Source organism: Lagenorhynchus albirostris, chromosome 15 (assembly GCF_949774975.1).
Source record: "Lagenorhynchus albirostris chromosome 15, mLagAlb1.1, whole genome shotgun sequence".
NCBI lineage: Eukaryota > Metazoa > Chordata > Mammalia > Artiodactyla > Delphinidae > Lagenorhynchus > Lagenorhynchus albirostris.
The window spans coordinates 83,591,064-83,618,512 of record NC_083109.1 but is presented as its reverse complement, the minus strand read 5'-3'; the positions used below and the strand labels follow the sequence as shown (position 1 = coordinate 83,618,512).

General features: G+C 47.8%; 2 protein-coding genes across 6 annotated transcripts in view; one reads left to right on the top strand and one right to left on the bottom strand.

Annotated features, from left to right (window-relative positions):
• ZNF12 (zinc finger protein 12) overlaps window positions 1–27,449 on the top strand; it is a 138,983-nt gene that overhangs the window by 58,414 nt on the left and 53,120 nt on the right. For 4 of the 5 annotated variants that reach the window (XM_060122417.1, XM_060122421.1, XM_060122422.1 and 1 more), the window contains 3 exons: window positions 3,500–3,704; window positions 4,075–4,207; window positions 5,193–5,257. The gene's annotated coding sequence lies outside the window, so the exon portion shown is untranslated. The other variant, XM_060122419.1, reaches the window with a different exon arrangement.
• On the bottom strand, window positions 4,190–26,024 carry LOC132506304 (speedy protein E4-like). Its single transcript, XM_060124823.1, has 10 exons — window positions 25,916–26,024; window positions 25,183–25,395; window positions 24,898–24,956; window positions 24,326–24,411; window positions 22,626–22,794; window positions 22,361–22,465; window positions 20,458–20,521; window positions 6,673–6,750; window positions 5,512–5,587; window positions 4,190–4,409 (listed from the first exon to the last, which is right to left on the bottom strand). Exons 1-10 carry the CDS (start codon window positions 26,022–26,024, stop codon window positions 4,190–4,192), a joined length of 1,179 nt encoding a protein of 392 aa, XP_059980806.1.

Sequence of the window (27,449 nt, the reverse complement as noted above, 5' to 3'; positions counted from 1 at the left end):
CATGCTTCAGATTTGGAAATCTCTGGGTGGGACGTGCCACCCAGGCTGGTGCAGTAGGGGGGCTTCAAGGCATCGTTGAATGAAATAAGAAGGAGGGAGGTGACCCGTGACCTGGATTTCACCCAGGCATCCTGTGGCAGGGCTGTGGCCAGGCCATGGGTCCACAGCTGAGCAGACGTCTGTGTCAGCCTCCAATCCTCCTGCCAACGCGTCCGTGACAACCCCTCCAGCAGCCCGGTGCTGCCGTGGATAAGCAGCCCTGGGATCAGAGTTAAGCCCAGGCACCTACCTGGTACATGCATAGTGCATGTGCTGGTGAGGAAACCGCCCTCTCCACCGGGAAGCCTGGAGCACATCCTCCCGTACGGCCCTCAGAGGGGACCAACCCTGCTGACACCTTGATCTCAGACTTCCAACCTGCGTAAATGTCGGACAGTGCATTTGTGTTGCTTAAGCCCGCCAGTTTGTCGTACTTGGTGACGCAGCCCAAGCAAGCTGCTACGACCTGTATTTTGAATAAGAAGGAATTCACATGTGACGGTCGCTTTCCTGCTTCCCCTGCCTTTATTTTTTTATTTCTATTTTTTAAAAAATATTTATTTCTCTTAGGCTGCGTCGTGTCTTAGTTGCGGCACACGGTCCTAATTGCCCCGTGGCGTGTGGGATATTAGCTCCCGGACCAGGGTTCCCGGGCTTCGAACCCGCGTCCCCTGCATTAGAAGGCGGATTCGTTACCACTGGAACACCAGGGAAGTCCCTCCCCTGCCTTCAAATTAAGACGTGTCGCTGAACTTCAAAGAAGAACCTGTCCTTTTCTGTTAGATTACAAACTTGAGTTTTCTTCTTAAACGTTGCGTTTCCCGGTTGTGGTAGATGAGTTAGTGTTGAAAAAAATGGCTGAGAGACTTTAAGAGGAAAAGGATTTTACAAATTCTGAATATGGGTGCCAGTTATCGTCATAAAATTGCTATGTTAAGAGACCAAAAATAAACAGGAGAAAACACAGGTAAGTACTTAGGAAATGCATGATGGGAAAGGCTTCTTCAAGTACAGTGTCAAAGCAGATGAAAAGTATGAAGTGAAAGTGAAGGATTTGAACACAACATACTTTTTTAAGTGTGTGTATAAGAGAATGTGAGAGTAAAAAGTTAAAAAGATAAAGAACAGGGATTGACAGATACGCAGTTGTATATGTAAAATAGATAAACAGTGATGACCTAGTGTGTAGCACAGGGAACTATGTTCAATACCTTGTAATAACCCATAATGGAAAAGAGGCTGAAAAAGAATACATATATTCTTACATAAATACATGTAACCGAATCGCTTTGCTGTACACCTGAAACCTTGCAAACCAACTATACTTCAGTAGAAATAGAGAACTGACAAAATAGGGGAAATATCTGTAGTTAATAGAGATGCAGATACACAAGCAGAAAGCTTTGTTTTGTAAATATCCATATATATGAAGAGATCCTAAGGAAACCAAACGAAAAGGTGGCCGTTGCTGCTTCTGGTCAAGGTGCAGTCGCAGGGTCCAGGTTTACCCTCCTAGCTTAAAACAGCTTTAAAAAGGGGGAAATGTATGAAATGACGGCTTTTCGCCTTTTGGAGAGAGGGGTGAGTCGTGAGGGACATCAGCTCACTCCTAGACATCCCATTCATTGGGATGACTCCGTACTTATTCCCTTTTTTAGAGCATTTCCTCAAGACAACTGGTAACAGAAATACTTCCAGAGAGTGTCCAGGGCAAAGTACAGGGCAGGGGGCTGGGGAGCCCAGCATGTCCCTGGGCTGAAGGGATAGAGTGAGGTGTTGAGGTGGGCACAGCAGCTGGGGTTCACAGGCCACCCCAGTGTTCTGCTGAGACCCGGTCGGTGCACGTGGGTGAGCTGAGAACTGGAGGCCTGGTGGCGGGCTGATGGGCGCGCTGCCCACTCACAGTGCTTCCGAGCAAGGTACTCCGTGTAGCTGACGTCTTTACGTGGTGAAAATGGAAAAGGCGAGAAATGCGCCCTGGAGGTTTGCCAGGCTCAGGCTCAGAGCAGGCGTGGTCGCTGTCATTCACACACAGGCAGCATTTCATCGGTGAGATTTCAGGCAGAGGCCACAGTCAACAGCAGCAAGAACTGGAAAAGACCATTCCTGGCTCTAAACAGCCACTTCCAAGAGCAATTTTGGAGAAGCACGCATTTTGTGCAGTATCAATGTAATGTGGCAGTTCAGCTGGGGAAATCAGGAATGGGTTATGTGCTTATTCATTTGGACGAATCATCACTTCTTATTTCCGTTTTTAGAGGATTTCCTCAAAACGCTTGTAATATAAATAGTTCATCTGTCCCTTTAGTAAGTATCTAAATCTTTTTAAAAGCTAAATCAGTCTCTTGCCAGCATTACAACCCAGGAATGTCTTTGTTAAGGACCTGAGAGCTATCTTCTTTATCTCTGTCACCGGGGGAGTTTAGGCTAGGTGGTAGGCACTTTGCTCTGAGCTGTAAGTACCTGCTTATCCTAGAGATAGGAGCAGTGGTCTTTCTCCTTTGGATAAAGGGTATTAACTAGCATGGACAGCCACCGAGATTACCAGGTGAATTTAGGATATACTCTGAAAGAATGTATGCCATTTTTATGGTGGTGTCAAGTCTTTTCACATGAGACAAGTTCCCGTTTATCTTGAGAACATGTATGCAACAGATTTTATCTGCTGAGCTATAAAAAAAAAAAAGGTGAGGTTGATTTCATTTGCACAAACATTAGTGCTTCGCCTGTGGTGCACAACAGTCTGGTTTAATGGTTGTTCAACAGTAAAACCGTTTTCTTTACGTCTGCATTTGTGGAGAGGATTTTCTCGGTTGGTGGGAGATTTTTCTTTTATTTTGTTTGTTAATTACTTACTTACTTAATTAATGGGACTGCACTGCGCAGCATGCGGGATCTTAGTTCCCCAACCAGGAATCAAACGCGTACCCCCTGCAGTGGAACCTAGGAGTCTTAACCACTGTACCGCCAGGGAAGTCCCTGGAGATTTTATTTTTAACTTTTCCCCTAGCAGCTTTTAAGGAACAGTTGGCCAAAAACACAGTTATATTATTTCACCCCCCAAATAGTGATAAATCATTACCCTTATGATTCCATTTTTGAAAAATGATATTTTTACCTCACATAAACGGTATCCTCTTTAAGAGGTAAGATCCCTGGTATCTGATCTTCGTACAGTTTTTATCGTGTTGGCTGTGTAAACAGCTACAATTTCTATTTTCTTTTCTTTCCGTGGGTAATATTAGTTTGTATCATGGCTGGGCATTTATTGTATCCTAGGATTTGAAGGAAAGTTGTAGCGTTTCAGTTAAGCGAACATGATACACTCCTTCCCCTCTCCTGGCGGTGGGGGAATCTCAGATGTAACCCGAAATGTCTCAGGGCAGGAAAAGGACCAGGGACCCTGGAGGCCATCACACAGCCCCCGCTTGAGGCCACAGCTTTCCTTGATCCCTAACAGGAGTTAAGACAAATGGGCAATTGAGTCCCTGGTCCAGACGGCCCACCGTCGCAGCCCAGCAGCTCTTCACGGCCAGATGACTTGAAGACATTTAAGTCGCTCACTAACTGGACGGCGCGGAGACTTCTGGGAAATAGAGTCCTGGCACTTGTCCCGCTCCCCGGTCGGGCTTTGGCAGGCGGACTTCCGGCGTCCTCCTGCGCAGGTGCGCCTCACGGTTTGTGCGTGTTGGCGCAACGCCTCGTCGCCGCGCCGCCGTCGCTTCCTGTGTGTGCCCTGGTGTCCGCTGGTCGTGGTTCCCTCGACTTGGCCTGTTGTGGGCGAGCATTTCGGGGCCTGCGGGGCTGGGCGCCGTCCGTCCCGGCCGGCAGCCAGCGCGAGCGAGTTGTTCGGGTGAGGGTTCGCGCAGGCCGGGCGGAGGCTGGAAGTGGGACCCCCGAGCTCGAGCTGCGGAGCCCGCGACCTGGGCCGGAGTGGCCGAGCGGCCGGCGGCGGTGCAGTGCCCGACCGTCTGCAGCGCGCGGCATAGCGAATTTCCGGGAGAGCCGTGGGCCTGAAGGGAGTTTGTGCCGTAGGCCCAGAGCCGGCTCCTCGGTCCCAGTGGCTTCGGGAGGCGCAGCGGAGGGACCCGAGAGAGGAGCGCGCCGGAGGAGCAGCCCCCGGACCGGAGCCTCGGGAGCCCGGGGCCTGTCAGCTAGTCTCGACGGGGTAGGTGTTGCGTCTGCGGGCCTGCAGGCGGTTGTGGACCCTGCGGCCCTTGGAGAGCGGGGCTTCGGGTAGCCCGCCCCGGGCCCCGCGGGAGAGCGACCGGGAAGGTTTGAGCGCCTCCCCGAGGTGGATGGGCCGGGCTGGAGGGCAGGGCCGGCTGCTCCGGATGGGGCTCCCCTGGGACTTGTGAGCTCCGGGGGTCCTGGGGGAGCAGGGGCGGGACGTGCCGCGTCCATTCCTCGGTCCAACCGCGATCCTCCTCGTCTTCCTCCTCCTGTCGCCGTCTGGGCATCTCGCACGTGTCTCTCAAAGCGCGTTAGCACATTGGTTGTCTAAGGTAAGTGTCCGCTGCCGCCCTGGGTTGTGCCCTGTGGAATCGCACAGTGTAGTTAGTGCTGGATGAGTCTGCAAGGCTTCTGTCCTGCTGCCTCGCTTGAGGAAGGAAGAGATTGTGCCTGAGAAGGGAGATGACTTGTCCTAGATCCTCACCGGGTGTGCACGTGGGGTCGCTAACAGGACTCCGAACTCCTAGGGCAGGTGTTCTGTCCACTTAAAGTCAGTTGTAATGAAAGAGTTTTTTGAGCGTCGCACTGAAGTTTGTAAAGTTTGTACAAATAATTGAAAGACTGAAACGCACCTGTGTCCTTTTATTCCGGGTATGCTGTGGATTTCCTGATCTAAGTTGTTAACAGACTTAGAAGAGATAAACTATAAGCGTTTTTTAATTTCATGTTTATTGACGGATGTTTATTTTAATAGGACTCAATGTACACTCGCTACTGAAAAAAAAGTATCCCCTCAGGTACCCCAGCCACGTGGGAGTTACAGACCTGAGGGTGGTTGCTCCCTCCTCATTCTAACAGGCCCTTCTGAAGAGGAAATGGCGGGTCTCCCACAGGTGTCTCTTGTGGAGCGCGGGGCGGGTGCTCGTGCAACCCCGAGCCGCTTCAGTCGTAGCTTCACTGCCTGCGTTTTCCTTCTGCAGGTCCGCCTCCACTGTCACAGTCCTGCACGTTGTTCCAAGAGCAGCGGAAAATGAATCAGCCCCTGGTGAGTTTTGCTGTTTACTTATTTACCTGCTGCTGTTCTTTTGTGATAACACCTTGGGAGGCGAATAGTTCAAACTGTGAAATGGGAAAGTAGGAGTAGGGAAAAGATGTGGTTCGACAAAGCGTAGAGGAGCAGGTCAGTACCAAGTGTTTCTGGCAAGTTCCACGTGTAGATCCCACGATCCTCTTATAGACACAGTACAAGCCTCGTGTTCTTGACCTCTGTGGCAAAACGCCATCCCTTGCTTGACTTACATTGTCCTGCCGAAGCACTTTTGTTCTCGGGCGTTAAAGGTTTCCTTGAGGATCCCGCTGTAGGCCGCTAGCCTTCCTGAGCCACAGCCCCTAACGTGTTGACATCGGTGCCTTCCTGTCCTTCCCGTAAGCCGAGATCATGCCTTCCAGGGAGCACTCAGGGCATAGAACTTTTCTGTTCATTGGAACACCGTTGTCACATAGGTACATTGTTTTCAGTGCTCAGTCCACGGATGCAATGAGGAGGATCTGGAAGCACAGCCTTGTCCCCCTTCCAGTAAATTTCCCTCTTTGTCACTTACAATCTAACAGGGTCGCGTTACACACCATGTAGTGATGTCTGTGGCAAAGATTCTGTGTTTCCCAGCTGTATTGTATCGTTCCGCCTGCGATCTTGGTTCTGCCCCTCCCCGGAACCTGATCCGGTTGAGGTGACCTGGCATCCAGCATACAAACCAGTGGAGATTTGCCAGTTGTCACCTCAGACCACTGTCGCCTTCCCATCTGCAAAGTCTGCTGTGTTGGTTTCTGTGACAGATCTCTCCTTGCTCTCTTCCTGACTGATTTCTTCCTGCCCCCCCTTTGTGTGTTGTGTTTTCACTCTTGGTTCATGACTCTTCAACCTGTCTGACTTCACCTTGTGGTGCTTTTCACTTGCAGCTCTGTCAGTTCTCCCAGCTGGACCAGATAGATGCCTCTGTCCAGCCACTTGCCAGCATCTCTGTGGAGTTTGTCCAAAGGGCACCTCAAATTGCTAGATCCAGTAGATTCAAGAATGACTATTTACAGCTCCCCCGCCCCTTGCCTTGTCCTTTTGTCCCTGGCGGCTCATCGTTGCATCGTCTAGCCTGTCACCCTACCCAGAAAAATGGGTTCATTCTAAAGTGCTTCTCCAGCCTCTGTTACCACGTTGTAGTATTAGGCTTGTTAATGTCGTAGTCTAAATGGTTTTTATTCGTTCCCCTTCATCCCGTACTTGCTACCATTAAAATAGCTTACCTTTTCATTTCTGTAGTTACGGAAACTTTTTTTCTGTGCTGCTCTTTCCTTCGGCTGCTCAAGTGTATTGTGCACGCTGAGTATTTCTCCTAGAATATTAATCACAGCATTTTGTCTGCATATGGGAAGCACTTCAGAGGTTCCCTGGGTGACTGGACAAACGAGGTAGCCGTTCTATGGAACCATCGAGCCCAGCACTGGGGGGAGGTCGTACCTCGCTGATGATGCGTTTGGATGGATCTGTGGGGTAAAATCCTGATCGGAGACGCTTAGGAGAGAGGAGTGGGAGAACTGGGTTTGTTCTGTTTCTAACTTTTTCAGGACGTTTTGCTGTGACGGGGAAAAGAGAAATTGGACAGTAGCTGGAGTAGGAGCTGAGGTCCGGGGAGGATGTTGTGTTGTGTTGTGTTGTGTTTTGACGGGAGAAATAAGAGTGGGAATGATCCAGTAGATGCGTGTGGGGGAGGGGAGAGCTTCTGCCCGGGGTGCTGGAGTGGGGAGGGGATGGCAGAGCTGGGTTGCAGGTGGGGAAGCCCTCCGATGGCTTCTCTGTTCTCAGGGAAGCAGCTCCTCAGCTGAGGGTGAGGGTGAAGTTGGGGGTTTGAGGAGAAAGCAGAGCTCTGGGGCCCAGCTCCATGGTGACCGTCAGCACACACAGTTCAGCCAGCTGGGAAGACTGTACTTGCCTTGTCTGCCTGAAGAGCCATCTCCTCTCTTACATGTGGGAGGAATTACTCTTTGGGGAGCCTATGTAATTACACGGGTGCTTCTCAGCTCAAAGCGAATTGAGTGCCAGTTCTGGCCACGGAGACTTTGCTCTGCTGGTGGAAGGGTCCCCAGACGACGTGTCCTGCTTCCCTGGCTCTTGGCCTCGGGGACCCTTCACGCCATCTAGTGTCGTGTCTTTTATCTTAGACATAAACGTCAGATGTCTTCAGGTTCTGCATGTGATCTTGAGCAATTCTCTGCTTCCAGGAGCTTCTATTCTCCTCGGGAAAGGCACTTCACAGACGTAATTACGGGAGAGGACGGGAATCCTGCCCGTCGATACGTCGGGAACTCCAGAGTGCTGACACAGCAGAGCCTGCTTTTATTTACTTATCTATGTGTTTTCATTTTTGTTTCTTTACTTATTAATTTATTCACTTCTGGCTGCATTGGGTCTCTGTTGCTGCGCGCAGGCGTTCGTCTGTAGTTGCGGTGAGCGGGGGCTACTCTTTGTGGCGGTGCGCGGGCTTCTCATTGCGGTGGCTTCTCTTATTGCAGACCGTGGCTTCTAGGCATGCGGGCTTCAGTAGTTGTGGGCCGTGGGCTCAGTACTTGTAGCGTGCGGGCTGTGGAGCGCAGACTGAGTAGTTGTGGCTCACGGGCTTAGTTGCTCCGCAGCATGTGGGATCTTCCCGGACCAGGGTTCGAACCCGTGTGCCCACCATTGGCAGGCGGATTCTTACCCACTGCGCCACCAGGGAAGCCCGAGAGCCTGGTTATAAATGCATCGTCAGAGCACGTGGCTCAGTGACTTGGGGAAGGGTGACGGGCCTCAAGTGACCAGGACTTGGGTAGCTGCAGAGGTTGGCGAGGCTCTCAGAGCAGTGTGAGGTGGACTGGATGAGGCTCCTGAGGTGCTGGTAAGGACCTCCTTCCTTAGGACGTGGGCCTCCCGTCAGGAACAGCGGGACGTGGATGCAGGCAGACCCTGAGGTTGACTGAAGAGCCTCCCCCCTGTGCTGGTTTTTGTTTCATCCTGTGGAGAAACTGAAACCTTGTAATCGGGACAGTGAGTCATCTGATCTAAAGATGTCATGTGTAGAGACCGTGGACGGCATGAAACACGGGGTGGGGTGCGGTGGGTCAAGTCAGGGGGACTCTGGGCTCCAGCGCGCTGCCCGACAGGAAGGGGCTAGGCCGCGGCGTGTTCCCGCTGGTCCTAGGCCCCGGTAAGCAGTATGGACGTTCCCTTGGGGTTTTTCTGAATCGTGAATGAGGTTGAGAGTATTTTCACATGCTTAGAAGCTGTTTCTTCTTTTTAATGGATAGACGGTTTTTAGAGCAGTTTTAGGGTTCCAGGAGAATCGAGCAGACAGCAGTTTCCTATGCCCGTCCCTCTGGGTTCCCTCCCTTGATAACCTCTCAGGGCTGTGTGGCGCGTCATCTCAGTGATGGATCAGCATTGACCCCTGATTCTCCCGTGGAGTCTGTAGTTTATATTAAGGCTCCCTCTCTGTGTCCTACTGCCCAGGTTTGGACAAGTGTGATGACCTGCAGCCACCACTGCAGTGCTACCCAGAAGCACTTCACTGCCCGAAACATCCGTGCCGGTCACCTGTTCATCCCCCCCAGTGTCCCCGAGCCCCCGACAGCTGCTGATCTTGTTACTGTCTGTGTATTTTTGCCCTTTCCAGAATGTCACGTAGTTGGAATCCTTCTGTCTGTGGTCTTTTCAGACTGGTGTATTGCTGTTTTTATATGAAGGGCCTGTCATGTGCATTGCCCGTCTTCCTGCCCCAATACTGTCTTGTTTTGTTTTGTTTCGTTCTGTTTTGTTTTCCTTGTCTTACTGGCTTTCAGAGTCGTGTTAAATGTTTCTAAATTTTTCCAGTTGGGGTCATGTTAGTAAACATTGTTTTCCAAAGTTTATTGTCTTTTTCCTGTATTTTCCAGCATTGCTATGTAATTCATTACTTTTTTTTTTTTACTTTGAGAGGTTGAATACTATGCATTTCAAAAGTTTCTAGAAATCAGCACGTTTGTGTGGGTAAGAGTCCTAGTTGAAGAGCACCCTCCTTGGTCAGTACTGAGGTGCAGCTTCTTTGCGGGCAGAGGCGCGTGATGGGGGAGGAATGCGTCGGTCTCGTGGTTCCCTTTCTGCTGGGTCTCAGTTCCCCTTTCTGGTTCTGGGCAGTGCATCAGCCACTCTCCTGGGACAGGCCAGGCAGGTGGGATCCTCGCTTCCTGGCTGTGGAGGCTGTGTGTGTCTGGGAACACCTTTCTTTTTCCCTGAGGAGCGAGAGGACCTTTTTGGTTGTGGAGCAGCGTCCTAGGACTGCGGCCCCTGGGCCCCCGCTGTTGTGTGTCATTTGGGCCCCAGCCATGCATGGGAGATCTCTGACACAGGGACGCAGCTGTTAAAGCCGCGTCACGGCTTTAACAGCCTGTCACGTACAATCCTCTGAGGAATACTCCTTTTCTCTAATGGAATTCCAGTGCTTAAGCTTTCTAGCCACTCATGAAAAGAATCTCAGAAAGGAAAGGAGACCCGTCCTCTCTGCCACCAAGCAGGGGAGTGAGCCGACACTGTGAACGTAACGCTGAGAAAGTGGCTTGTGGGAAATGTGTAACCAGTTCTGAGTTGTGGGATTCCAAGGCTGTCTGTGTGGAATCTTACTGTACCAAGTGGTCTTTTAAGACACATACATCGTGGGTTGTTCCCTTGTGTTTTGAAACGGACCTAAAACCCCTCAGTATTTGCAGTTCTGATTGCTTTCTTAATTTGTTATCCAGGTTTCCTGACATCCATTTTTTTAAGTTTAAAGTGCAGTTTTCTCCTCTTCCCTTTACATAAAAGTGAACGTGGGCAAGCCACTTAACCCATCACCAAATAGAAAATCATCTGGAACATTCACATGAATGCAGTTTTCAAGCAGCAACAGTGCATATATTTTTATGCCCGTTACCAGTGAAAACTATAATGTTTTCTTATTGTGCTGTTTTTTTCTCATCCGGCAAAATTACAAGCAATTAGAAAAGCCCCACAGATCACACATTTTGTGAAATTACAAATGCAGAACCGGAAAGGAGAATAAGGTTGCGTGATTCTACTTACGCTTTAAAATGAGAGTAGTTCATGGTCTGATCCCTCACTCTCTTGCATTTGGTAATAATTTTCAGTGTGTGAACGTGTGGGCCCCCAGTCTTCATCCGGGCAGCCACAGGTGTGACCAGTGACGCCTGAATGGAATATGGGCAGAGCTTCTGGAAGACTTGCTGTCGATTTCTGAGACAGGCTTCTCGAGGCTGAGCCGAGGCAGTTCTGCACAGACGCTCGTCTGCCTTGGGCGGCAACCAGCTCTTCCCCCCGCCCCGCTCACCCCCCCCACCCCCCACCCCCCGGTGTCCTGTCAGCAGGTGGGCACCCTCAGCCTTCCCAGGCCAGCAAAGCCTGGGTCCAGGACGTCTCTGCATCTGGAGCTGGGGGTCAGGTGACCTGGCATCTCAGGGGACCTTGCTAACAGGACCCATCCTGCCTCTTCGATTGTTACACGTAAAGAACTTTGATTTTCAGTCAATGTCAGGAGTTTGTTGCCATCTTAAACGGCCTCTGTGCTTGGCGTGGTCTTTTCCTTAACCTCCTCCACACCATTCCTTAGTTACCCTGCGGCACGTGGGATCTTAGTGTCCTGACCAGGGATTGAACCCAGGTCCCCTGTATTGTAAGGGGGATTCTTTACCACTGGCCCACCGGGGAAGTCCCTACCCTTATGTTTTAACAGTTTGGGAGGTCTTCACAGAGCTCCTGGATGGATTCACCTAACAGCACCAGGTAAACTTCGTGTCAAGAGTAGTGCACATCATTCCTCAAAAATTTTAAAGTAGAACTATAAAAGGATCCAGAAATTCCACTTCTGTGTATTTTTTTGGAAGAAAACAAAAACACTAGTTCGAAAAGACACATGTACGCCTATGTTCATTGAGCATTATTTATAATAGCCAGTATATAGGAGCAACCTATGTGTCCATCCATAGATGAATGGATACAGAAGATGCGTCACATACACACACACACACACACACACACACACAATGGACTATTAGCCAGAAAAAAAAAAGAAGAAGAAGAATGAGGGGCTTCCCTGGGGGTGCAGTGGTTAAGAATCCACCTGCCAGTGCAGGGCAAATGGGTTCAAGCCCTGGTCCGGGAGGATTGCACATGCCACGGAGAAACTAAGCCCGTGTGCCACAACTATTGAGCCATGCTCTAGAGCCTGCGAACCACAACTACTGAGCCCGCGTACCACAGTGACTGAAGCCCGCTCACCTAGAGCCCATGCTCTGCAACAAGAGAAGCCCCCGCAATGAGAAGCCCACGCACCGCAAGGAAGAGAAGCCCCCGCTGGCCGCAACTATAAAAGATGCCACCTGCAGCAACAGAGACCCAATGCAGCCAAAAGTAAAATAAATAAATTTTTAAAAATTAAAAAAAAAAGAATGAAATCTTGCCATTTGTGGCAACATGGATGGAGGCAGAGGGTGGTGTGCTAAGTGCAATAAGTCAGAGTGAGGAAGGCAAATACCGTATGATCTCATTTGTATGTGGCATATAAAAAACAAAGTAAATGAACTAATGTCACTATACAGAAACAGACTCATCGATACAGAGAACAAACAGGTGGTTGCCAGAAGAGGGTAGGTGGATGAGTGAAATAGGTGAGGGAGATTAAGAGGAACAGATAAGCAGTTACAAAATAAATGAGTCTTTGGAGTGAAATATACAGCATGGGCAATACAGTCAATAACATTATAACTTTGTATGGTGATGGATGGTAACTCGACCACAACTAGACTTAATCTTGGTGATCATTTTCTAATGTATAGAAATATTGATATTATGCACCTGGAACTAACATAGTGTTGTAGGTCAGTTGCACTTGAATGAAATTTTTTAATTCAGACGAAAAGAATAGTGTGCCTCGTTAACTATAGACGCTTAGTCATACAGCAGTTCTCTAGAACATATTCATCTTGTGTAACTGTAACTTTATACCCATTGAACAACTCCCCATTCTCTCCTCCCCCACCCCTGACAATTTATGTGTGACTCTTTTAGATACCTCATATAAGTGGAAACACACAGTTTTGTCCTTCTGTGACTGACTTATTTCACTTATCATAATGTCTTCTAGTTATATCCCCATTGTCACAACTGGTAGGATTTCCTTCTAATAAGTCTGAATAATATCCTATGTATATACCCCATTTTCTTTATCCATTTCTGTGTTGGTGAAAATTTGCGTAGTTTTCCTATCTTGGCTCTGGTGAATAATTCTGTAATGAGTATAGAGGTGCATGTATCTCTTCTAAATATTGATTTCCTTTTCTTTGAATATACAGGCTATATTATAATTTATTATATTATATTACATTATATTCTATTATAGTTATTGTGCTTCCCGGATCTTGTGTTTTTCACAAATTGAAGGTTTGCGGCAACTCTTTGTTGAGCAAGTCTGTTGGCACCGTATTTCCAACAGCAGTTGCTCACTTCTTGTCTGTGTGTCATATGTTAGTAATTCTCACACTATTTCAAACCCTCCATCAGCAAAAAGGTTACTACTCGCCGAAGGCTCAGATGATGGTTAACATTTTTTAGCAGTAAAGTATTTTTAATCTTTTTTTGTTTCGGCTGTGCTGCACAGCACAGCACGTGAGATCTCAGTTCCCCGACCAGGGATCAAAGCTGCGCCCCCTGTATTGGAAGGCGGATTCTTAACCACTGGACCACCAGGGAAGTCCCTAAAGTATTTTTTTTTTTAACATCTTTATTGGAGTATATTTGCTTTGCAGTGTTGTGTTAGTTTCTGCTGTATAACAGAGTGAATCAGCTGTATGTATACATATATCCCCATATCCCCTCCATCTTGCGTCTCCCTCCCACCCTCCCTAGCCCACCCCTCTAGGTGGTCACAAAGCACTGAGCTGATCTCCCTGTGCTATGCGGCTGCTTCCCACCAGCTATCTGTTTTACATTTGGTAGTGTATATATATGTCCATGCCACTGTCTCGCTTCGTCCCAGCTTACCCTTCCCCCACCGCTCCGTGTCCTCAGGTGCATTCTCTGCGTCTGCGTCTTTATTCCTGTCCTGCCACTAGGTTCATCAGAACCCCCTTTTTTTTTCTTTCGGTTCCATAAATGTGTGTTAGCAGACGGTATTTGTTTTTGTCTTTCTGACTGACTTCACTCTGTTTCACAGACTCTAGGTCCATCCACCTCACTACAGATAGTTCAATTTGGTTTCTTTTTATGGCTGAGTCATATTCCATGGTATATATGTGCCACATCTTCTTTATCCATTCATCTGTCAGTGGACACTTCAGTTGCTTCCATGTCCTGGCTATTGTAAATAGTGCTGCAGTGAACATTGTGGTACGTGTCTCTTTTTGAATTATGGTTTTCTCAGCATAGGTGCCCAGTAGTGAGATTGGAGGATCATATGTTAGTTCTATGTGTAGTTGGTTTTTTGTTTTGTATAAATTTATGTCGTTTTATTTATTCTTTATTTTCGGCTGCGTTGGGTCTTCGTTGCTGTGCGTGGGCTTTCTCTAGTTGCAGCGAGCAGGCGCTTCACTGTGCGGTGCGCAGACTCCTCTTACGGTGGCTTCTCTAGTTGCGGAGCGCTGGCTCTAGGCGTGCGGGCTACAGTAGTTGTGGCACGCGGGCGCAGTGGGTGTGGCTCGTGGGCTCTAGAGCGCAGGCTCAGTAGTTGTGGCACACGGGCTTAGTTGCCCTGCGCCATGTGGGATGTTCCCGGACCAGGGCTCGAACCCGTGTCCCATGCACTGGGAGGAGGATTCTTAACCACTGCGCCACCAGGGAAGCCCTATTTTTAGTTTTTGAAGGAACCTCCGTACTGTCCTCCGTAGTGGCTGTATAAATGTACATTCCCAGCAGCGTGCAGGAGGATGGTTCCCTTTTCTCCACACCCCCTCCAGCAGTTATTGTTCGTAGATTTTTTGATGATGGCCATTCTGAGCGGTGTGAGGTGATACCTCACTGTAGTTTTGATTTGCCTTTCTCTAACGATTAGTGTCGTTGAGCATCCTTTCATGTGTTTGTTGGCAATCTTATATCTTCTTTGGAGAAATGTCCCTTTAGGTCTTGTGTCCATTTTTGGGTTGAGTTGTTTGTTTTTTTGATATTGAGCTGCGTGAGCCGCCTGTATATTTTGGAGATGAATCCTTTGTCAGTCGCTTCGTTTACAAATATTTTCTCCCACTCTGAGGGTTGTTTTTTTGTTGTTGTTTATGGTTTCCTTTCCTGTGGAAAAGCTTTTAAGTTTCATTCAGTCCCATTTGTTTATTTTTGTTTTTATTTCCATTTTTCTAAGAGGTGGGTCAAAAAGGATCTTGCTGTGATTTATGTCATAGAGTGTTCTGCCTATGTTTTCCTCTAAGAGTTTGATAGTGTCTGGCCTTTCATTTAGGTCTTTAATCCATTTTGAGTTTATTTTTGTGTTATGGTGTTAGGTAGTGTTCTCATTTCATTCTTTTACAGGTAGCTGTCCAGTTTTCCCAGCCCCACTTATTGAAGAGGCTGTCTTTTCTCCATTGTATATTCTTGCCTCCTTCATCAAAGATAAGGTGACCATATGTGCGTGGTTTATCTCTGGGCTTTCTATCCTGTTAAACTGATCTATATTTCTCTTCCCTAAAGTATATTTCAATAAAGGTATGTACATTGTTTTTTTAGACACAAGGCTATCGCACACTTAACAGGCTACAGTATAGTGTAAACATAAGTTTTTCATGCACGGGTACACCAAAGAATTCATGTGACTCGCTTTATGGCGGTATTCGCTTCATTGCAGTGTTCTGGAACTGAAGCTGCAGTGTCTCTGAGCTGGGCCCGTATACCCAGAAGTGGGATTGCTGGATCATATGGAAATTTTATTTAAAAGATTTTGAGAAAACTCCGTACTGTTTTCCACAGTGCCTGCACGATGTTACATTCTTGCCTATAATATGCAAGGGTTACGATTTCTCTACAACCTTGACAACTCTTATCTTTAAAAAAAAAAAAAAATTGTGGGCATTCTAACAGATGTGAGGTAATATCTCATTATGATTTTGATTTGCATTTCCCGGATGATTAGTGACGTTGAGCACCTCTTCATGTACCTGTTGCTGTGTTAAGTCTTTCTAACACACACACACACACACACACACACGCAAAGGGATAGAAGGAATGTTTTGGAAGTGAAGAGTATCTTACCGTGATGGTGGTGGTGGTATCACAGGTGTGTGCATATGTCCAGACTCATCAAGTTATACAAATTAAACATGGGCTGGATTTTGTATATCAATTACACGTAAATAAATCTGTAAAAGCCCAGCAACAAGTGGTGTGTTTCATTAGCCAGTGAAGCCCAGGTACGTCTTATCTCCTCTCCCAGGGGTGAACCCAAGCTGTCATTGAACTTGGAGCACTTTCTGTTTCTTTAGTTTCCCCTTGTATTACTTTTGTGTTTCTGCGTTGTTTTCAGATTACAGCTGAGTGGTTCCCCATTTGGAGCAGCAGGGATTCTGAGTTTGGCTCTGTCGTTTGAAGACTTTTGATGGTCTCTCCAAAGGGATTAAGTTTCTACAGAACTAATCTCAGTTAGGTGAGAAGTAACAGAGGATCTGGTTTGTTAGTCTTTTCTGTTTGTCTACTTGGACAAGCTCAAATCAATTGAGAATCTCTTGCCCAGTGGGAGGAGAACTGCTCTTTAACATCTAGACTGGTGAGTGTTTATTCCTGACTCATGTCTAAGACTTGAGAACTGAAGGTAAAAGTTCCATTCTCTGTGTCTGTGTGTCTGTAATTCAGAAAGGTCTTTACCTCTGACAGTGTGAGTATGTAATGTTTTCCTACTTCTGGATCTATTAAAGTACATTGTAGAGTCTCTTAAATTAAAGGGTTTCTGTCCTGATTGGCCTACAAAGATACAAATGTGCTTATAAAAATTATATATCCCTAAAATTCTCAGAGAGAAAGGAATTAGAACTTCTCATATGTTAAATGTGCTAGAAAAGTATTCTTGTAGAAATCAAGTCAGGGAATTCCCTGGCCGTCCAGTGGTAGGACTCGGTGCTTTCACTGCCAGGATCCGGGTTCCGTCCCTGGTCAGGGAACTAAGATCCAGCAAGCCTCTGTGTGTAGCCAAAACTCAACTCAGAAATGGAAAGACTTCAAGTTTACATAATTTAGGTAAATCTTTGACAAATGAAGCTAGTTTAATATTTTTGGTTTAATAAATATTTATTCCTATCTTAATTATCGGTATTAGGCATACATTTAAAAAAATCTACTTGGGAGTGTTCTTCCTAAATTTATATAAGTGTGCCCATCAAATAAGCTAACATTACTTCTACTTAGTATTTAAGGCTGTGAAAAATGTAAATTTGTGTTTAACCGCATTTAATTATTATTCCGACAAACTTTCTTTCAACAGTAACTGTGTTTTGTACTGTGTTAGCTTGTCGATAAATTCCAAGATCTTTAGTTTACGTAAAGCCTTGAACTGATATTAAATTGTGTTACTTACTGGATAATCGTTGGATACCGAGGTCATTTCTAAGCAAGACAGAAACCCGAAACATTGATTACTAAGCATAATCTCAAGTTCTATGCTCTTGCTGCATATTTTTATTTGTTACCTAGAGGCTATGTCTGTGGGTGTGTTAATGAATGTGTTTGTCTCTACCACTTGGAGAAGTCGTGTAAGGGATGTTTGTGGCTATGTAAAGTTGTGCTATGTGTTTTCATGAGCTCTCCTAGCCTAAAATGCTGATGTGTGATGGACAGTTGTCAATTATTCACTGCTAGTTTTCTTTGTGAAATGGAAGTAACTTTGGTTCAAAGTTATCATTAATATAATATGAATGAGACTTGACCAATAGTAATGTTATCGGCTGGAACAGAACTCAGGTTCAGCTGCTCATCGCTCAGAAGTCAGTGTTCCACAGACAAAGGTTGGTGGAGGAAGAAAGATGCTTTATTCAGGAAGCTGGCAACCTGGGAAGATGGCGGACTAGTGTCCCCAAAACCATCTCCCAGTTGCCAATTAGAGGGAAAACGGGTTGATAGGGAAAAGATGGGAAGTCTCTGGGCTGTGCGGGTGGGGGCTACATGCAGAGTAGCACAGTCAGCTCTAACCATCATCTTGAAATTGGTCCTGCAGTGGTGTGGTCGGTGTCATGTTGATTGTTTCAGGCACAGTTAATCTTCAACTCCAGTGTTGGTTTGTTCCCATTTCCTTGAGGGCAGTTCCTGGAATTGTGTAAGCCATTGGTTCAGGTCTGCTCAAGGTGGAGCAGCTTACGTCATAGCTCCAGTCTGGTGATCATTCAGTTAGCTTTCTCCTCTTGGAGTGGTTTCAGTATCTGAAAAACAAGTTAGGAGTGTGTCTCTGACACTGTTACTTATGTCCTTCGGGAGGAACCAAAGATTCTGTGAGTGCTGTTGTCCTAATCATGAACTGCTTGAACCTGTCCTTTTGTGACTCAGGGGAGGCCTGGGAGACTGCAGCTGTTTTACAAACAAGAGGCAGGGGACATGGAAGGGCCCTGCAGGGTCCTGCTTGGTTCCAGCAGCCGAGAGGTACAACTTTGTATGCAGGATAATGAGATGTAGCTTTGTTTATTAACAGGAACAAAACTAGTTTGGTCCTAAAGTGAAATGACTGATTGTTCCAGCACCAGAAAGAGGATAGTGAAGGACACAACCGCAGTGAATATAGAAAGTTGCAGGAGATGGGTGGAAAGGGAATTTCATTTGTCTGAGCCGAAGGCGGCTCAGTTTTGATGTTTATTCCAGAGGTTTTCAGAAAAGAGCTTCTGGTTCTCTGAGTATCAAATATTATATTGATGCAGAGCTGGAGTTTGGTTTTCTCTCTGTAAAATGATAACTGTTTCTAGTGGAGTGTTGGTCTCTTTAGTAAGTGGTTGGAAAGTTGTTCTCTAAATCTGCGTAAACAGCAGAGCTTCTGTGTCTCACTGGAAGAGCTTTCTGCCCCTAGTTCTGAATTCATCCGGCCTTATTATGTTTTGAAAATAAATGCACAGGGACTTCCCTGGCGGTGCAGTGGTTAAGAATCCGCCTGCCAGTGCAGGGCACACGGGTTCGAGCCCTGGTCCGGGAAGATCCCACATGCTCTCAGAAACTAGAGCACGGAGAGAGTAAGGTCATACGAAATTTGAGACGCTAAATATTGTCATAGTTTAAGCAGTGTGAAGATTGTTGGAAGAAATTATTTGTCATTCATTCAAGCCATAAACATTTGATGAATACTTGCAAAAAATAGAAAATAAAGAAACCTCTAGAGGCCGCGAGCCACAACTACTGGAACCCACGTGCCTAGAGCCCATGCTCCGCAACAAGAGAAGCCACCGTATTGAGAAGCTGATGTACCACAACGAAGAGTCGTCCCCGATCACGCCAACTAGAGGAAGCCCACGTGCAACAACGAAGACCCAACGCAGACAAAAATAAATAAATAAATTGATAAATGTATTTTAAAAAAAAAAGAAAGTAAATGCACAACAAAATTTCTGCATTTCTGAGAAAGTTAAGCTTCCTTAAAACTGTGTTTCTTTTGGTCTGTTTGTTTTTGTTTTTTTTAAGTGTACTGTCAGGAATTTCCTGGTATTTCAGGGCTTAGGACTCTGCGCTTCCACTAGTAGAGGCCTGTTTTTGATCCCTGGTCAGAGAAGTAAGATCCTGCAAGCTGCGTGGCGTGGCCAGAAAAACAGCAAAGACAAAATAATCATACTTTAGCCGTTCAACACAGTCAGGGACCTTTAGTTCCTCCTCAAGGGCTATCGGGTAATATTCTGAGCCATGTCTTTGGAACTGCTTGGCAGAGACTGAAACCCCCAGCAGGTGGAAGAAGTTAACTGCATGCTGCCCACAAGCACGTAGACCCCAGACCAGTTGGAACCAGAAGGCTGATGATGTTGAGTCCCCGTGACCTCACCACCAACCAATCAGAAGCATGTCCGTGAGCTGATCACGCACCCTGTAACCCTCTCTTCAACATGTATCCCCTTTCTCTTGTCCCTGTATAGTCCTCAAGCAAAACCTCAGGAGGGGAGAGTTGGTTCTTCGGGACATAAGCCCACCATCTCCCCTGGACTGCCGGCTTCCTCAATAAAGCTATCTTTCCTTTTACCCAACACTTGTCTCTCAGTATTGGAGTCCTGAATGATGCAAGATGTGCCTCATCTTCTGTAGTTTTCTCTACATGAAAAATAATTCAGGATTATTTTTCAGAGTTAAGAAATGTGGTTGGATAATCACAACACCATTAAGCAACACCTCGTTGGACAGCAAAGAGGCGAAGCCGACTGGTAATAACCACACACATCATGACTGTGGGAAGACTTTCATCTTTATTGTATTTCCCAAAAGCTGCATTGCTCGGTGCTCTTTAATAATCTAAAACAACGTACAAACATGTTGAGACAAGTTAAAAAATTACGACTGAATTCCCACAATTCAATAATGAGAACTAAAAAAATAAAATTTATGCTTACAAGATTTGGGAGGAAATACCCACCTAGCTGTAAGTAGAATGGGAATATTATGTAATATATAAAGTGTATATTATGTAATAGATAAAAATAAAAATCTCTCTTGAAAATGTGAATAAAACTGTATATATGTGTAAATATACAACAGCTGTAATACTCATCAGAAAAGTTTGTAGGAACAAGGTGTTTCAAAATGAAGACTATTTCAAAATAAATATTTAAAACTATTTAAAATAAATATATAAATATAAAAATACAATAATTTTACAGGTGACATTTTCCAAATAAGCCTGTGAAAGTTAAGTCATCAGTCACGACCCTATGGCTCTCATTATATATTTTAAACTTTTTCTCTCCTATTCTGAGCCCCTACACTCCACCTTCAAATGCTTCTAGACCGGGGCGAACAAGTGTATAAAAAATGGGACCTCCAATGGGACCTCAGGGGAGATTTGAATGAAATGATCTGAAAATTGGGGTGGTGACTTCCAAAAGGATGGCATCTGAGAAAACCCTGTTTTCTTATTGTCCTGCCACAGACTCCTAGAAGCATGCCCCGCTCCTAGGAGTATGATATGAAAACTCTTCTCAGCTCATTCTAGAAGGTGCTGGGTTCTTCGCGATTCTCTGCACAAGAGGCTTTCTCCCTTCCTTCCTCACAGCTGTCATCACTGTCTGGAGTGCCCTCGTGTTGAACATCCTCATCTCTCCTGGGCTCTGTGATCTGGATGTAAGAGAAAGAGCGAGGATGTCAGATTGCAAAGTGGCAACTGTGCAGCTATAAAGGTTTTCGCATGCTTAGTCAATTCTAAGCAGAACTGAGACTCCTTTATGATTGCAGTTTTATCTCAAATTCTCCATTCTGAACCCCAGTCCTGAGCCATTCATTGTTTTCAAGTGTGATTCTTGGACTCTGGTGACCCTGACTCCAAAAACTACTGAATACACCTAAGGCCAGGCCCAGTAATCTGCTTTATAGCGAAGACCCCAGGTGATTGTGCGCAGGGAGCTGGCATTTGGAGAAATGCTGCTTTAGTCTCAACTCACCTTGGTCCTCTGGCACCACTTCAGTTCTGAACTTGGCACCACACTATAGACATGACTGACAAGTCAGCATCGTGGACCAGGAGACCTGATGCCGGATGCCTAACCCTGACGCTAACCCTGCATCCTAATGTCTATTTTATTATTAATTTTTCATTTATTTACTTATTTCCTTTATTTTATTTTTGGCCGCATTGGGTCTTGGTTGCTACGTGTGTGCTCTCTCTAGTTGTGGTGAGCGAGGAGTACTCTCCGTTGCTTCTCATGACGTTGGCTTCTCTTGTTGCGGAGCATGGACTCTAGGCGCACAGGCTGAGTAGTTGTGGCTTGCGGGCTCTAGAATGCAGGCTCAGTAGTTATGGCTCGTGGGCTCTAGCGCTCAGGTGCAGTAGTTGTGGCGCACGGGCTTAGTTGCTCCGCGGCATGTGGGGTCTTCCCGGACCAGGGCTCGAACCCGTGTGCCCTGCGTTGGCAGGAGGATTCTTAACCACTCTGCCACCAGGGAAGTCCCTGGATCCTAATTGTTAAATAATACTCAGTCCTAAACTTGGCTAGTGTTACGGGCTGAATGTTTGTGCCCCCCAAAATTCTTATGTTGAAATCTTAAAATCTTAACCGCTAAGGTGCTGGTATTAGGAGGTGGGGTCTTTGGGAGGTTATTAGGTCATGGGGTAGAGCCCTCATGAATGAGGTTATTGGCCTTGTAGAAGAGACTGTGGTGGGTTGTTTATGAGCCACGCGGTCTGTAGTAGGTAGGGCAGGTCGAATGGACTAAGACAGCTAGTTTGCAAGATTTAAACCAAATGTTTGCTCAGTCCTCTGCCCACATCTAGAACTCTAATGTGTCAATTGTAATAAGCCATGCTGAAGATGGCATTCCTTAACCTTCACTCGTTGTGATAAACCCCCTTGACCGTAAACTTGAGGGGGAAAAGGTGAATTGTCCAAGAGGAATCATTGGTCCAGAAGTGGTGAGTCAGGGGAAATAAAGAGTCCCAGGTCATCTGGCCATAAGCAATTTGAAAGTAAATTTGGATGAAAATAAAGCCAGTCCTAATTCATCTTCTCTTATTGAACGTGTGGGCTGTTGTATGTAATATCCTGTTTGTAGACATTTACTTTGTTGTAGGTAAATGCTGGAACCCATATCCCTGAGGGATGTAAGGCCAAAAATGAATGAAAAAGAGAAACTGGAAACACAGTATATGGAAGAAAATCACCATCTCGTCAAAGCTGCCATTTGGACCCAGTTGCTTTGGGTGAAATGACTTCAGTGAGACCCATGCGTCTGGGACAAACTGGTTTCCCCGAGGTCTGGCGCCCACGGGCCCCGCGGTGCTGGTGTCTGTGTGTGGCTGTCAGTCCGTGGCTGGGCGCTGAGTCGGCGTGTGGCTGTGTGCCCGGCTGGCCCCCGTCACAGCGTGAGAGGTGATGTGGGTCCAGCAGTGGGATCCCTCCGATTTCCTCAGTAGACAACACGTCATTCCGCCCTCACCTTTGCGCACGCAGGCGGACCTACCTTTGCGCAGGCCGATAACCTGAGGCCTGCGTGCTCCTGGGGCCCCTGGGGCAAGAGGGCGCGATCTCTTCCCCACACCCAGAGCTCTGGATCAAAAGCCTGGATCTGGAAAGAAAAACAGCCCCTGGCAATGAGGATGCCGCTGCCTCCCGTTGCCTGGCCTCCGGTTCTTTCTCGTCCATCCCCAAGTCCCAAACCGAGTTCCCCGTGATCCCCCCCTCCTCTCCGGCCCCACCCCTCCCCGAGACCGCCACAGCCCACCCACCTGCTCGCACTCTTCCCGAGTGACCCTCGTCTTCCAGCCCATGGAACGGATGAACTGGGAACGCAGTTTGTGGAACAAGGGACGCTGGGAGCGGTTCTTTCCATAGAGGAACGAAAAGATGGCCTGTTTGGGGGCCTGGTTGTCCTCTTCCATGTCGCTGGCCACATAGCTGGGGAAAGACATCAGGTCGCTGTCATCAGGACAGGAAGGGCCTCCGCTTGAGATCAGCTTCCCAGGAAAGAGGCAGGCTGAACATCCTCACACGACCCACCCAGCCCTGCCCAGCGTCACCGTCACCATCACCGAGAGCCGCCCAGTCGTCAAGGAGGCACTGCCAGGCAGGACCTTCGGAAGGGTGCCTCTCACACCTTGAGGATGAGGACAAAATCCAAACCCCGTTCCCTTCAACTTGTTTTATGTGCACACACCTCTCTCCCTATGTTGTAGGTACGTGGACAGTTCCTGAGGGCAGGAGCTGATCTGATCTGTTTCTGCATTCATCCCTCTCCTACCAAATGACACATTTAGGGCTTGGTTCATATTGATGCATGAATTCAACAGCCTTTTGTGAATCTCTGTTCCCATCACCTCATATTCCGCGGCATGTAGGGTGTACGTTATAAGGTTTCATTAGATCAATGAATGAATGAATGAATGAACATTTAATCTCAGAGCCAAATGCAATGCTGATTACCTCGAAGACTCACAATAACGAACATTTGCAAAATGAAAAGAATTGTGCTGAGCGTTTTGGGAATGCATTGACATTTTGACAAGACCTGCCTTCCACATTGTGTCCAGTCTGATGGGACTGGGGAAGGGGAAGGGGGGAGATAAGAAATGACTATAATGCAAAGCATCACATTATAATACGATTTTAACTCAAGTGGCTCCGGGATGCAGAAGTTAGGGAGATCAGGCATCGTGAAGGTTTTGGTGTTTGAACCCACTTTAAGGATAGGGTCATTTTCTTCAGATAAATGTGTGGGAAAGATACCTGGACAGAAAGCCCAATAGAAACTTAGAGGGCAGGGTATTTGGAAGGAACGGTGGAACACAGGAATAAAGTGTCAGGACAGTGTGATGGAGATTGCAGAGAGAGTTGAATTCCAGCCCAGAGCTCTGGCCTTGATTTGGCACGGCATTAGCCGATGAAATTGTGTGAAGCGGTCAGACCTGTGTTTTGGGAGGATATTCAGGCAAATAGAGCCGACTGGCTTGGGAGACTTGGAAGAAACGTCAGTGGGGAGCATTTTACACCAGATCCGCGCTATGTGATAAGGGCCCCCCGATTGTGGCATTTGTCGTGGGAACGCAGAAACGGAAGATAATCACACTTGGTGCTGATGTGGGAAGACCCGAGACTGGAAAATCAGAACCGGAAACGCCTCAAGTCTGTTTACTCGGGGGCAGGATGGTGTCAGTTCTTTCTTCCTCTCCTCTTAGGAAGGTTTTGTGTTTTGCTTTGTTTCGTTCAGTGTTTTAATTGACATTAGGGTAGTTTGTTTTGACAACGAATGGTATAAAAAGCATAACTTTGTGTGAAAAAGAAACCACTGTACCGTAATCCTGTCATTTTCACACCAGAGTAAACAGTACAAAGGGGTTTAAAAAAATAGATGAAAGGTCAGAGCCCCCCGTCTCTCTCCACCCTCCCAGGGTGTTTAATATTGATTGCGGGGATGGAGCAAGGTACTCACAGAGCTATGAAGAAATGGATTCTCTGGAATTGCCAGGAGAAGAGCCCGGCCCGGCTAAAATAAGCTATCACCATCGACAGGAGATACTGATGGAAAGAGGGAAAAGAACGTAGGAGAGAGGTCACCTCCTGGAAGAGGAGAAAGACTGGGAGGGAGAAGGGAGCAGGGGACGAGGAATGGGTGGTGCCACTTGGAGAGGAGACCCCCCGTGTTGGGTGAGCCTGATTATTTGGGGGAAGGGGAGAGGCCAGAAGGTCAGAGTTGGCGACGCTCCAAGGATGGGAGGCTGTGGGTTTGAGGGCGTGGACTTAGGGCCACTGGCACTGGATTGTGTTTGATGAACCGGAGCCGAGGCGAGTCCCCAGGAGCTGAGAGGAGAGGGGACGTCGGCAGCAGCCACCAAAGGGGCACACGTGGGGCTCAGATCCCAGAGGGGCCCTCGAGGCCCCTGGAGGGCAGTGTTGACAAGGCATCAGGTTGGGAGGGGAGTGGAAACGTGGGTGTAGAAAGCACCCCGTGCGCCCACCCAGGACAGGCGCTGGAGCTGGAATCCATCTCAGCGGGTGGTTTACCTTGTCAGATACTTCCAGCCTTTTGTCCCAGGCAAGGAATTTCTTAACGACGGGATCCTCTGTGAAAAGAGGGCAGATGTTGCCAGTGGGAACAGGGCTGTCGTGGGAGCCTTGCAGAGCCAAGAGGGAGAACCGCGCCCCCCCCCCCCGGGGAAATGCCAAGTTGTGGCCCAGGGTGAAGCTGACGGGAAGAGGGGATTGAAGACCATTCACTGTGGGAGGAAAGGGGGTGACTCCCCTTCTAGGGGGGCCGAGTGACAGGGAGTGATGCCCCTTCATCGTTACCGAGCATCCTGTTGAAGACCTCGTGGTGCTCAGGCAGCACTGAAGACACCCGCTGTCGCTTCAGCTTCATCTTGAGCCCAATCAGCCACTCCACGACCCAGGTGTCCTGGGCCTCAGCGGCCGGGTCGCCCTCCACCTCCGCTCTGAACGCCACTGACCTCTTCCTCTTACCGCCGGGGCGCTGAGGCGGGGAGGTGCAGCCGGCCCAGGGGGCTGACGAAGGAGAAGAGACTACAGTATGACGCTCTCGTCTTGGGAATTCAGCCACTGGTGACCACCCAACCCCACCCCGACTCTGCCTCCCCCCTGAAGCACCCCCGTGCTTTCCAGTCTCCCAGACCGCTGACCTTGCCCCAAGTCATCTTTCCATCTTTCTCTGACCATATCTACCGATCCCTCCCCTGACTCCTTTTGTCATCTTCCAGCTTCCTGTCCTCGAAACTCTTTCTCATGGTAGATAATTTCTCCCACCAGGGGAAAAAAGAAAAAAAGAACCCTCCCCTTGTTTCCTCTCTTCCCTCCTCTCATCCTTGGATCTCGTCTCCTAACCTCTTTCTTGCTCCCCAGGTGTTCCGTGTCCCCAGCTCCTGTGCTCTCCTCCCTCAATCCCTGGCTTTCCGAATGTCTCCTTTCTTTCGTAGGCACCTTTCGCAGGGGCTCTTTCCCGACCTCTGTACCCATTCCTCCTTGCCGGTCAAGCCTCTGCAATTCCTTCTCGTGCCAGCTCCCTCACCTGACGGTCCTGGGATTCCTTCATAGACAGTCACCTCCAGGGGGTACCCTGAGGAGCTGGGCTGGCAGGTCTCGTCCTCAGCCTGGGAACTCGGTGGACGATTGTCCATGATGTCTCCCGAACTCCTCCCTTCCTCGAAGCCTAGACTCTGCTTTGTCCCAACTCTTGTTCTGGACTTGGGCTAAACACGAGTGGTCGTCCCTTCTCCAAGCTGCGGGGCAACTGGCAGAGGAGAGAAGCTCTGGCGAGATGCTATTGTCTACTACTGTTGCCGAGCACCACGGAGTCTGGTCCTTCCAATCAGGAAGGTCGGAAGCCTCTGATGTCATCATCCGTCATTCCAACCTGGCAAGCAGTTTGAAGGAAATCACAAGTAACTGTCAGACCTATGTGTACACTTGTCCCAGAGATCAGGGGTAAATGGTATCTCCTGCCACTGACCCAACCTCTGCCCGTCCTGCAAACCCCCCTCAAGGTGTCCAGACCCCGCTTTACCGCTTCCCAGCAGGTGCGCTGTCCTCTCCCTGCTGGACTCTCCCCCTCCCTCCCATTCCTTTTCCACGGGCTGGTGGGAGAGTGGGGAGAGGGACAAGGAGACTTAGGGGAAGCAGCAACGGTTCAGCCTTATAAGAGTGAGATAAGTATGTAACAAAATATCCCAGGTACCTTGACTCACTGGATTAAAAAGTTACGTTAAAACATGGAATTCTGCAAAGCTCTTCTGCTCAGTGTTTACTGGCACTGTGTTCAGAATTCTGTAGTGGGGGAGCACACGTCCGCTACCCTCAGGCACCTTTGAGTCCAAGAGGCATTTTGAGAAGCTAAAATCATACAGAACTACACGTGCTCACGCACCCTTCAACGGGTGTCTACAGACAGACACACACACACACACAAAGGGCACCTTTGGATTTCACAAAGTCCATGGATTGTCCAAAGCCTGCCCCTCGATTCCAATTAAGAAGTTCTCGTCTACTTATCAAAATTTTGAGAATGTAGTATCACTGTTGTCCCAGAGATTTCACTACCTGAATAAAAATGTCACATGTACAAAAGCCTAAATGGGAAAATCTCCAGTTCAAGACAGGTTATTTTTCTATGAGGGTAGGAAGTACACGGTAGCCGAGATGCAGAGAAGAAAATAGCCCACTCGGGATCGTGCAGTGTCACTAGAAGCTTCTTCTGAACTTCCCAACTCATGCTTCCACACCTCGCCTGGGGGTCTGAGTCTTGCTTTTCCTTCCTTCCTTCCTCCCTCCGTCCCTCCCTCCCTGCCTCCCTCCCCCCCTCCCTCCCTCCTCCCTTCTCTCTTTTTTTATTGTGATAAAATTTGCATCACATGAAATTTGCCCATTTTAAGGGTACAGTTGAGTGACATAAAGAATTCACATTGTTGGGTTTCCCTGGTGGCACAGTGGTCAAGAATCCACCTGCCGATGCAGAGGACACGGGTTCGAGCCCTGGTCCGGGAAGATCCCACATGCCGCGGAGCACCTTAGCCCGTGCGCCACCAGTACTGAGCCCGCAAGCCATA

Excerpts from the sequence above, each read along its gene's own strand:
- LOC132506304 (XM_060124823.1), bottom strand. The coding sequence starts at position 26,024 with ATGGACAATCGTCCACCGAGTTCCCAGGCTGAGGACGAGACCTGCCAG. Across the intron at positions 24,957-25,182 it reads GGTCTTCAACAGGATGCTCG|AGGATCCCGTCGTTAAGAAA; the intron begins GTAACGATGAAG and ends CTCTTTTCACAG. Across the intron at positions 5,588-6,672 it reads TTCCATAGAACGGCTACCTC|GAAGGCTAGCGGCCTACAGC; the intron begins GTTTGTCCAGTC and ends GCTGTGGCTCAG.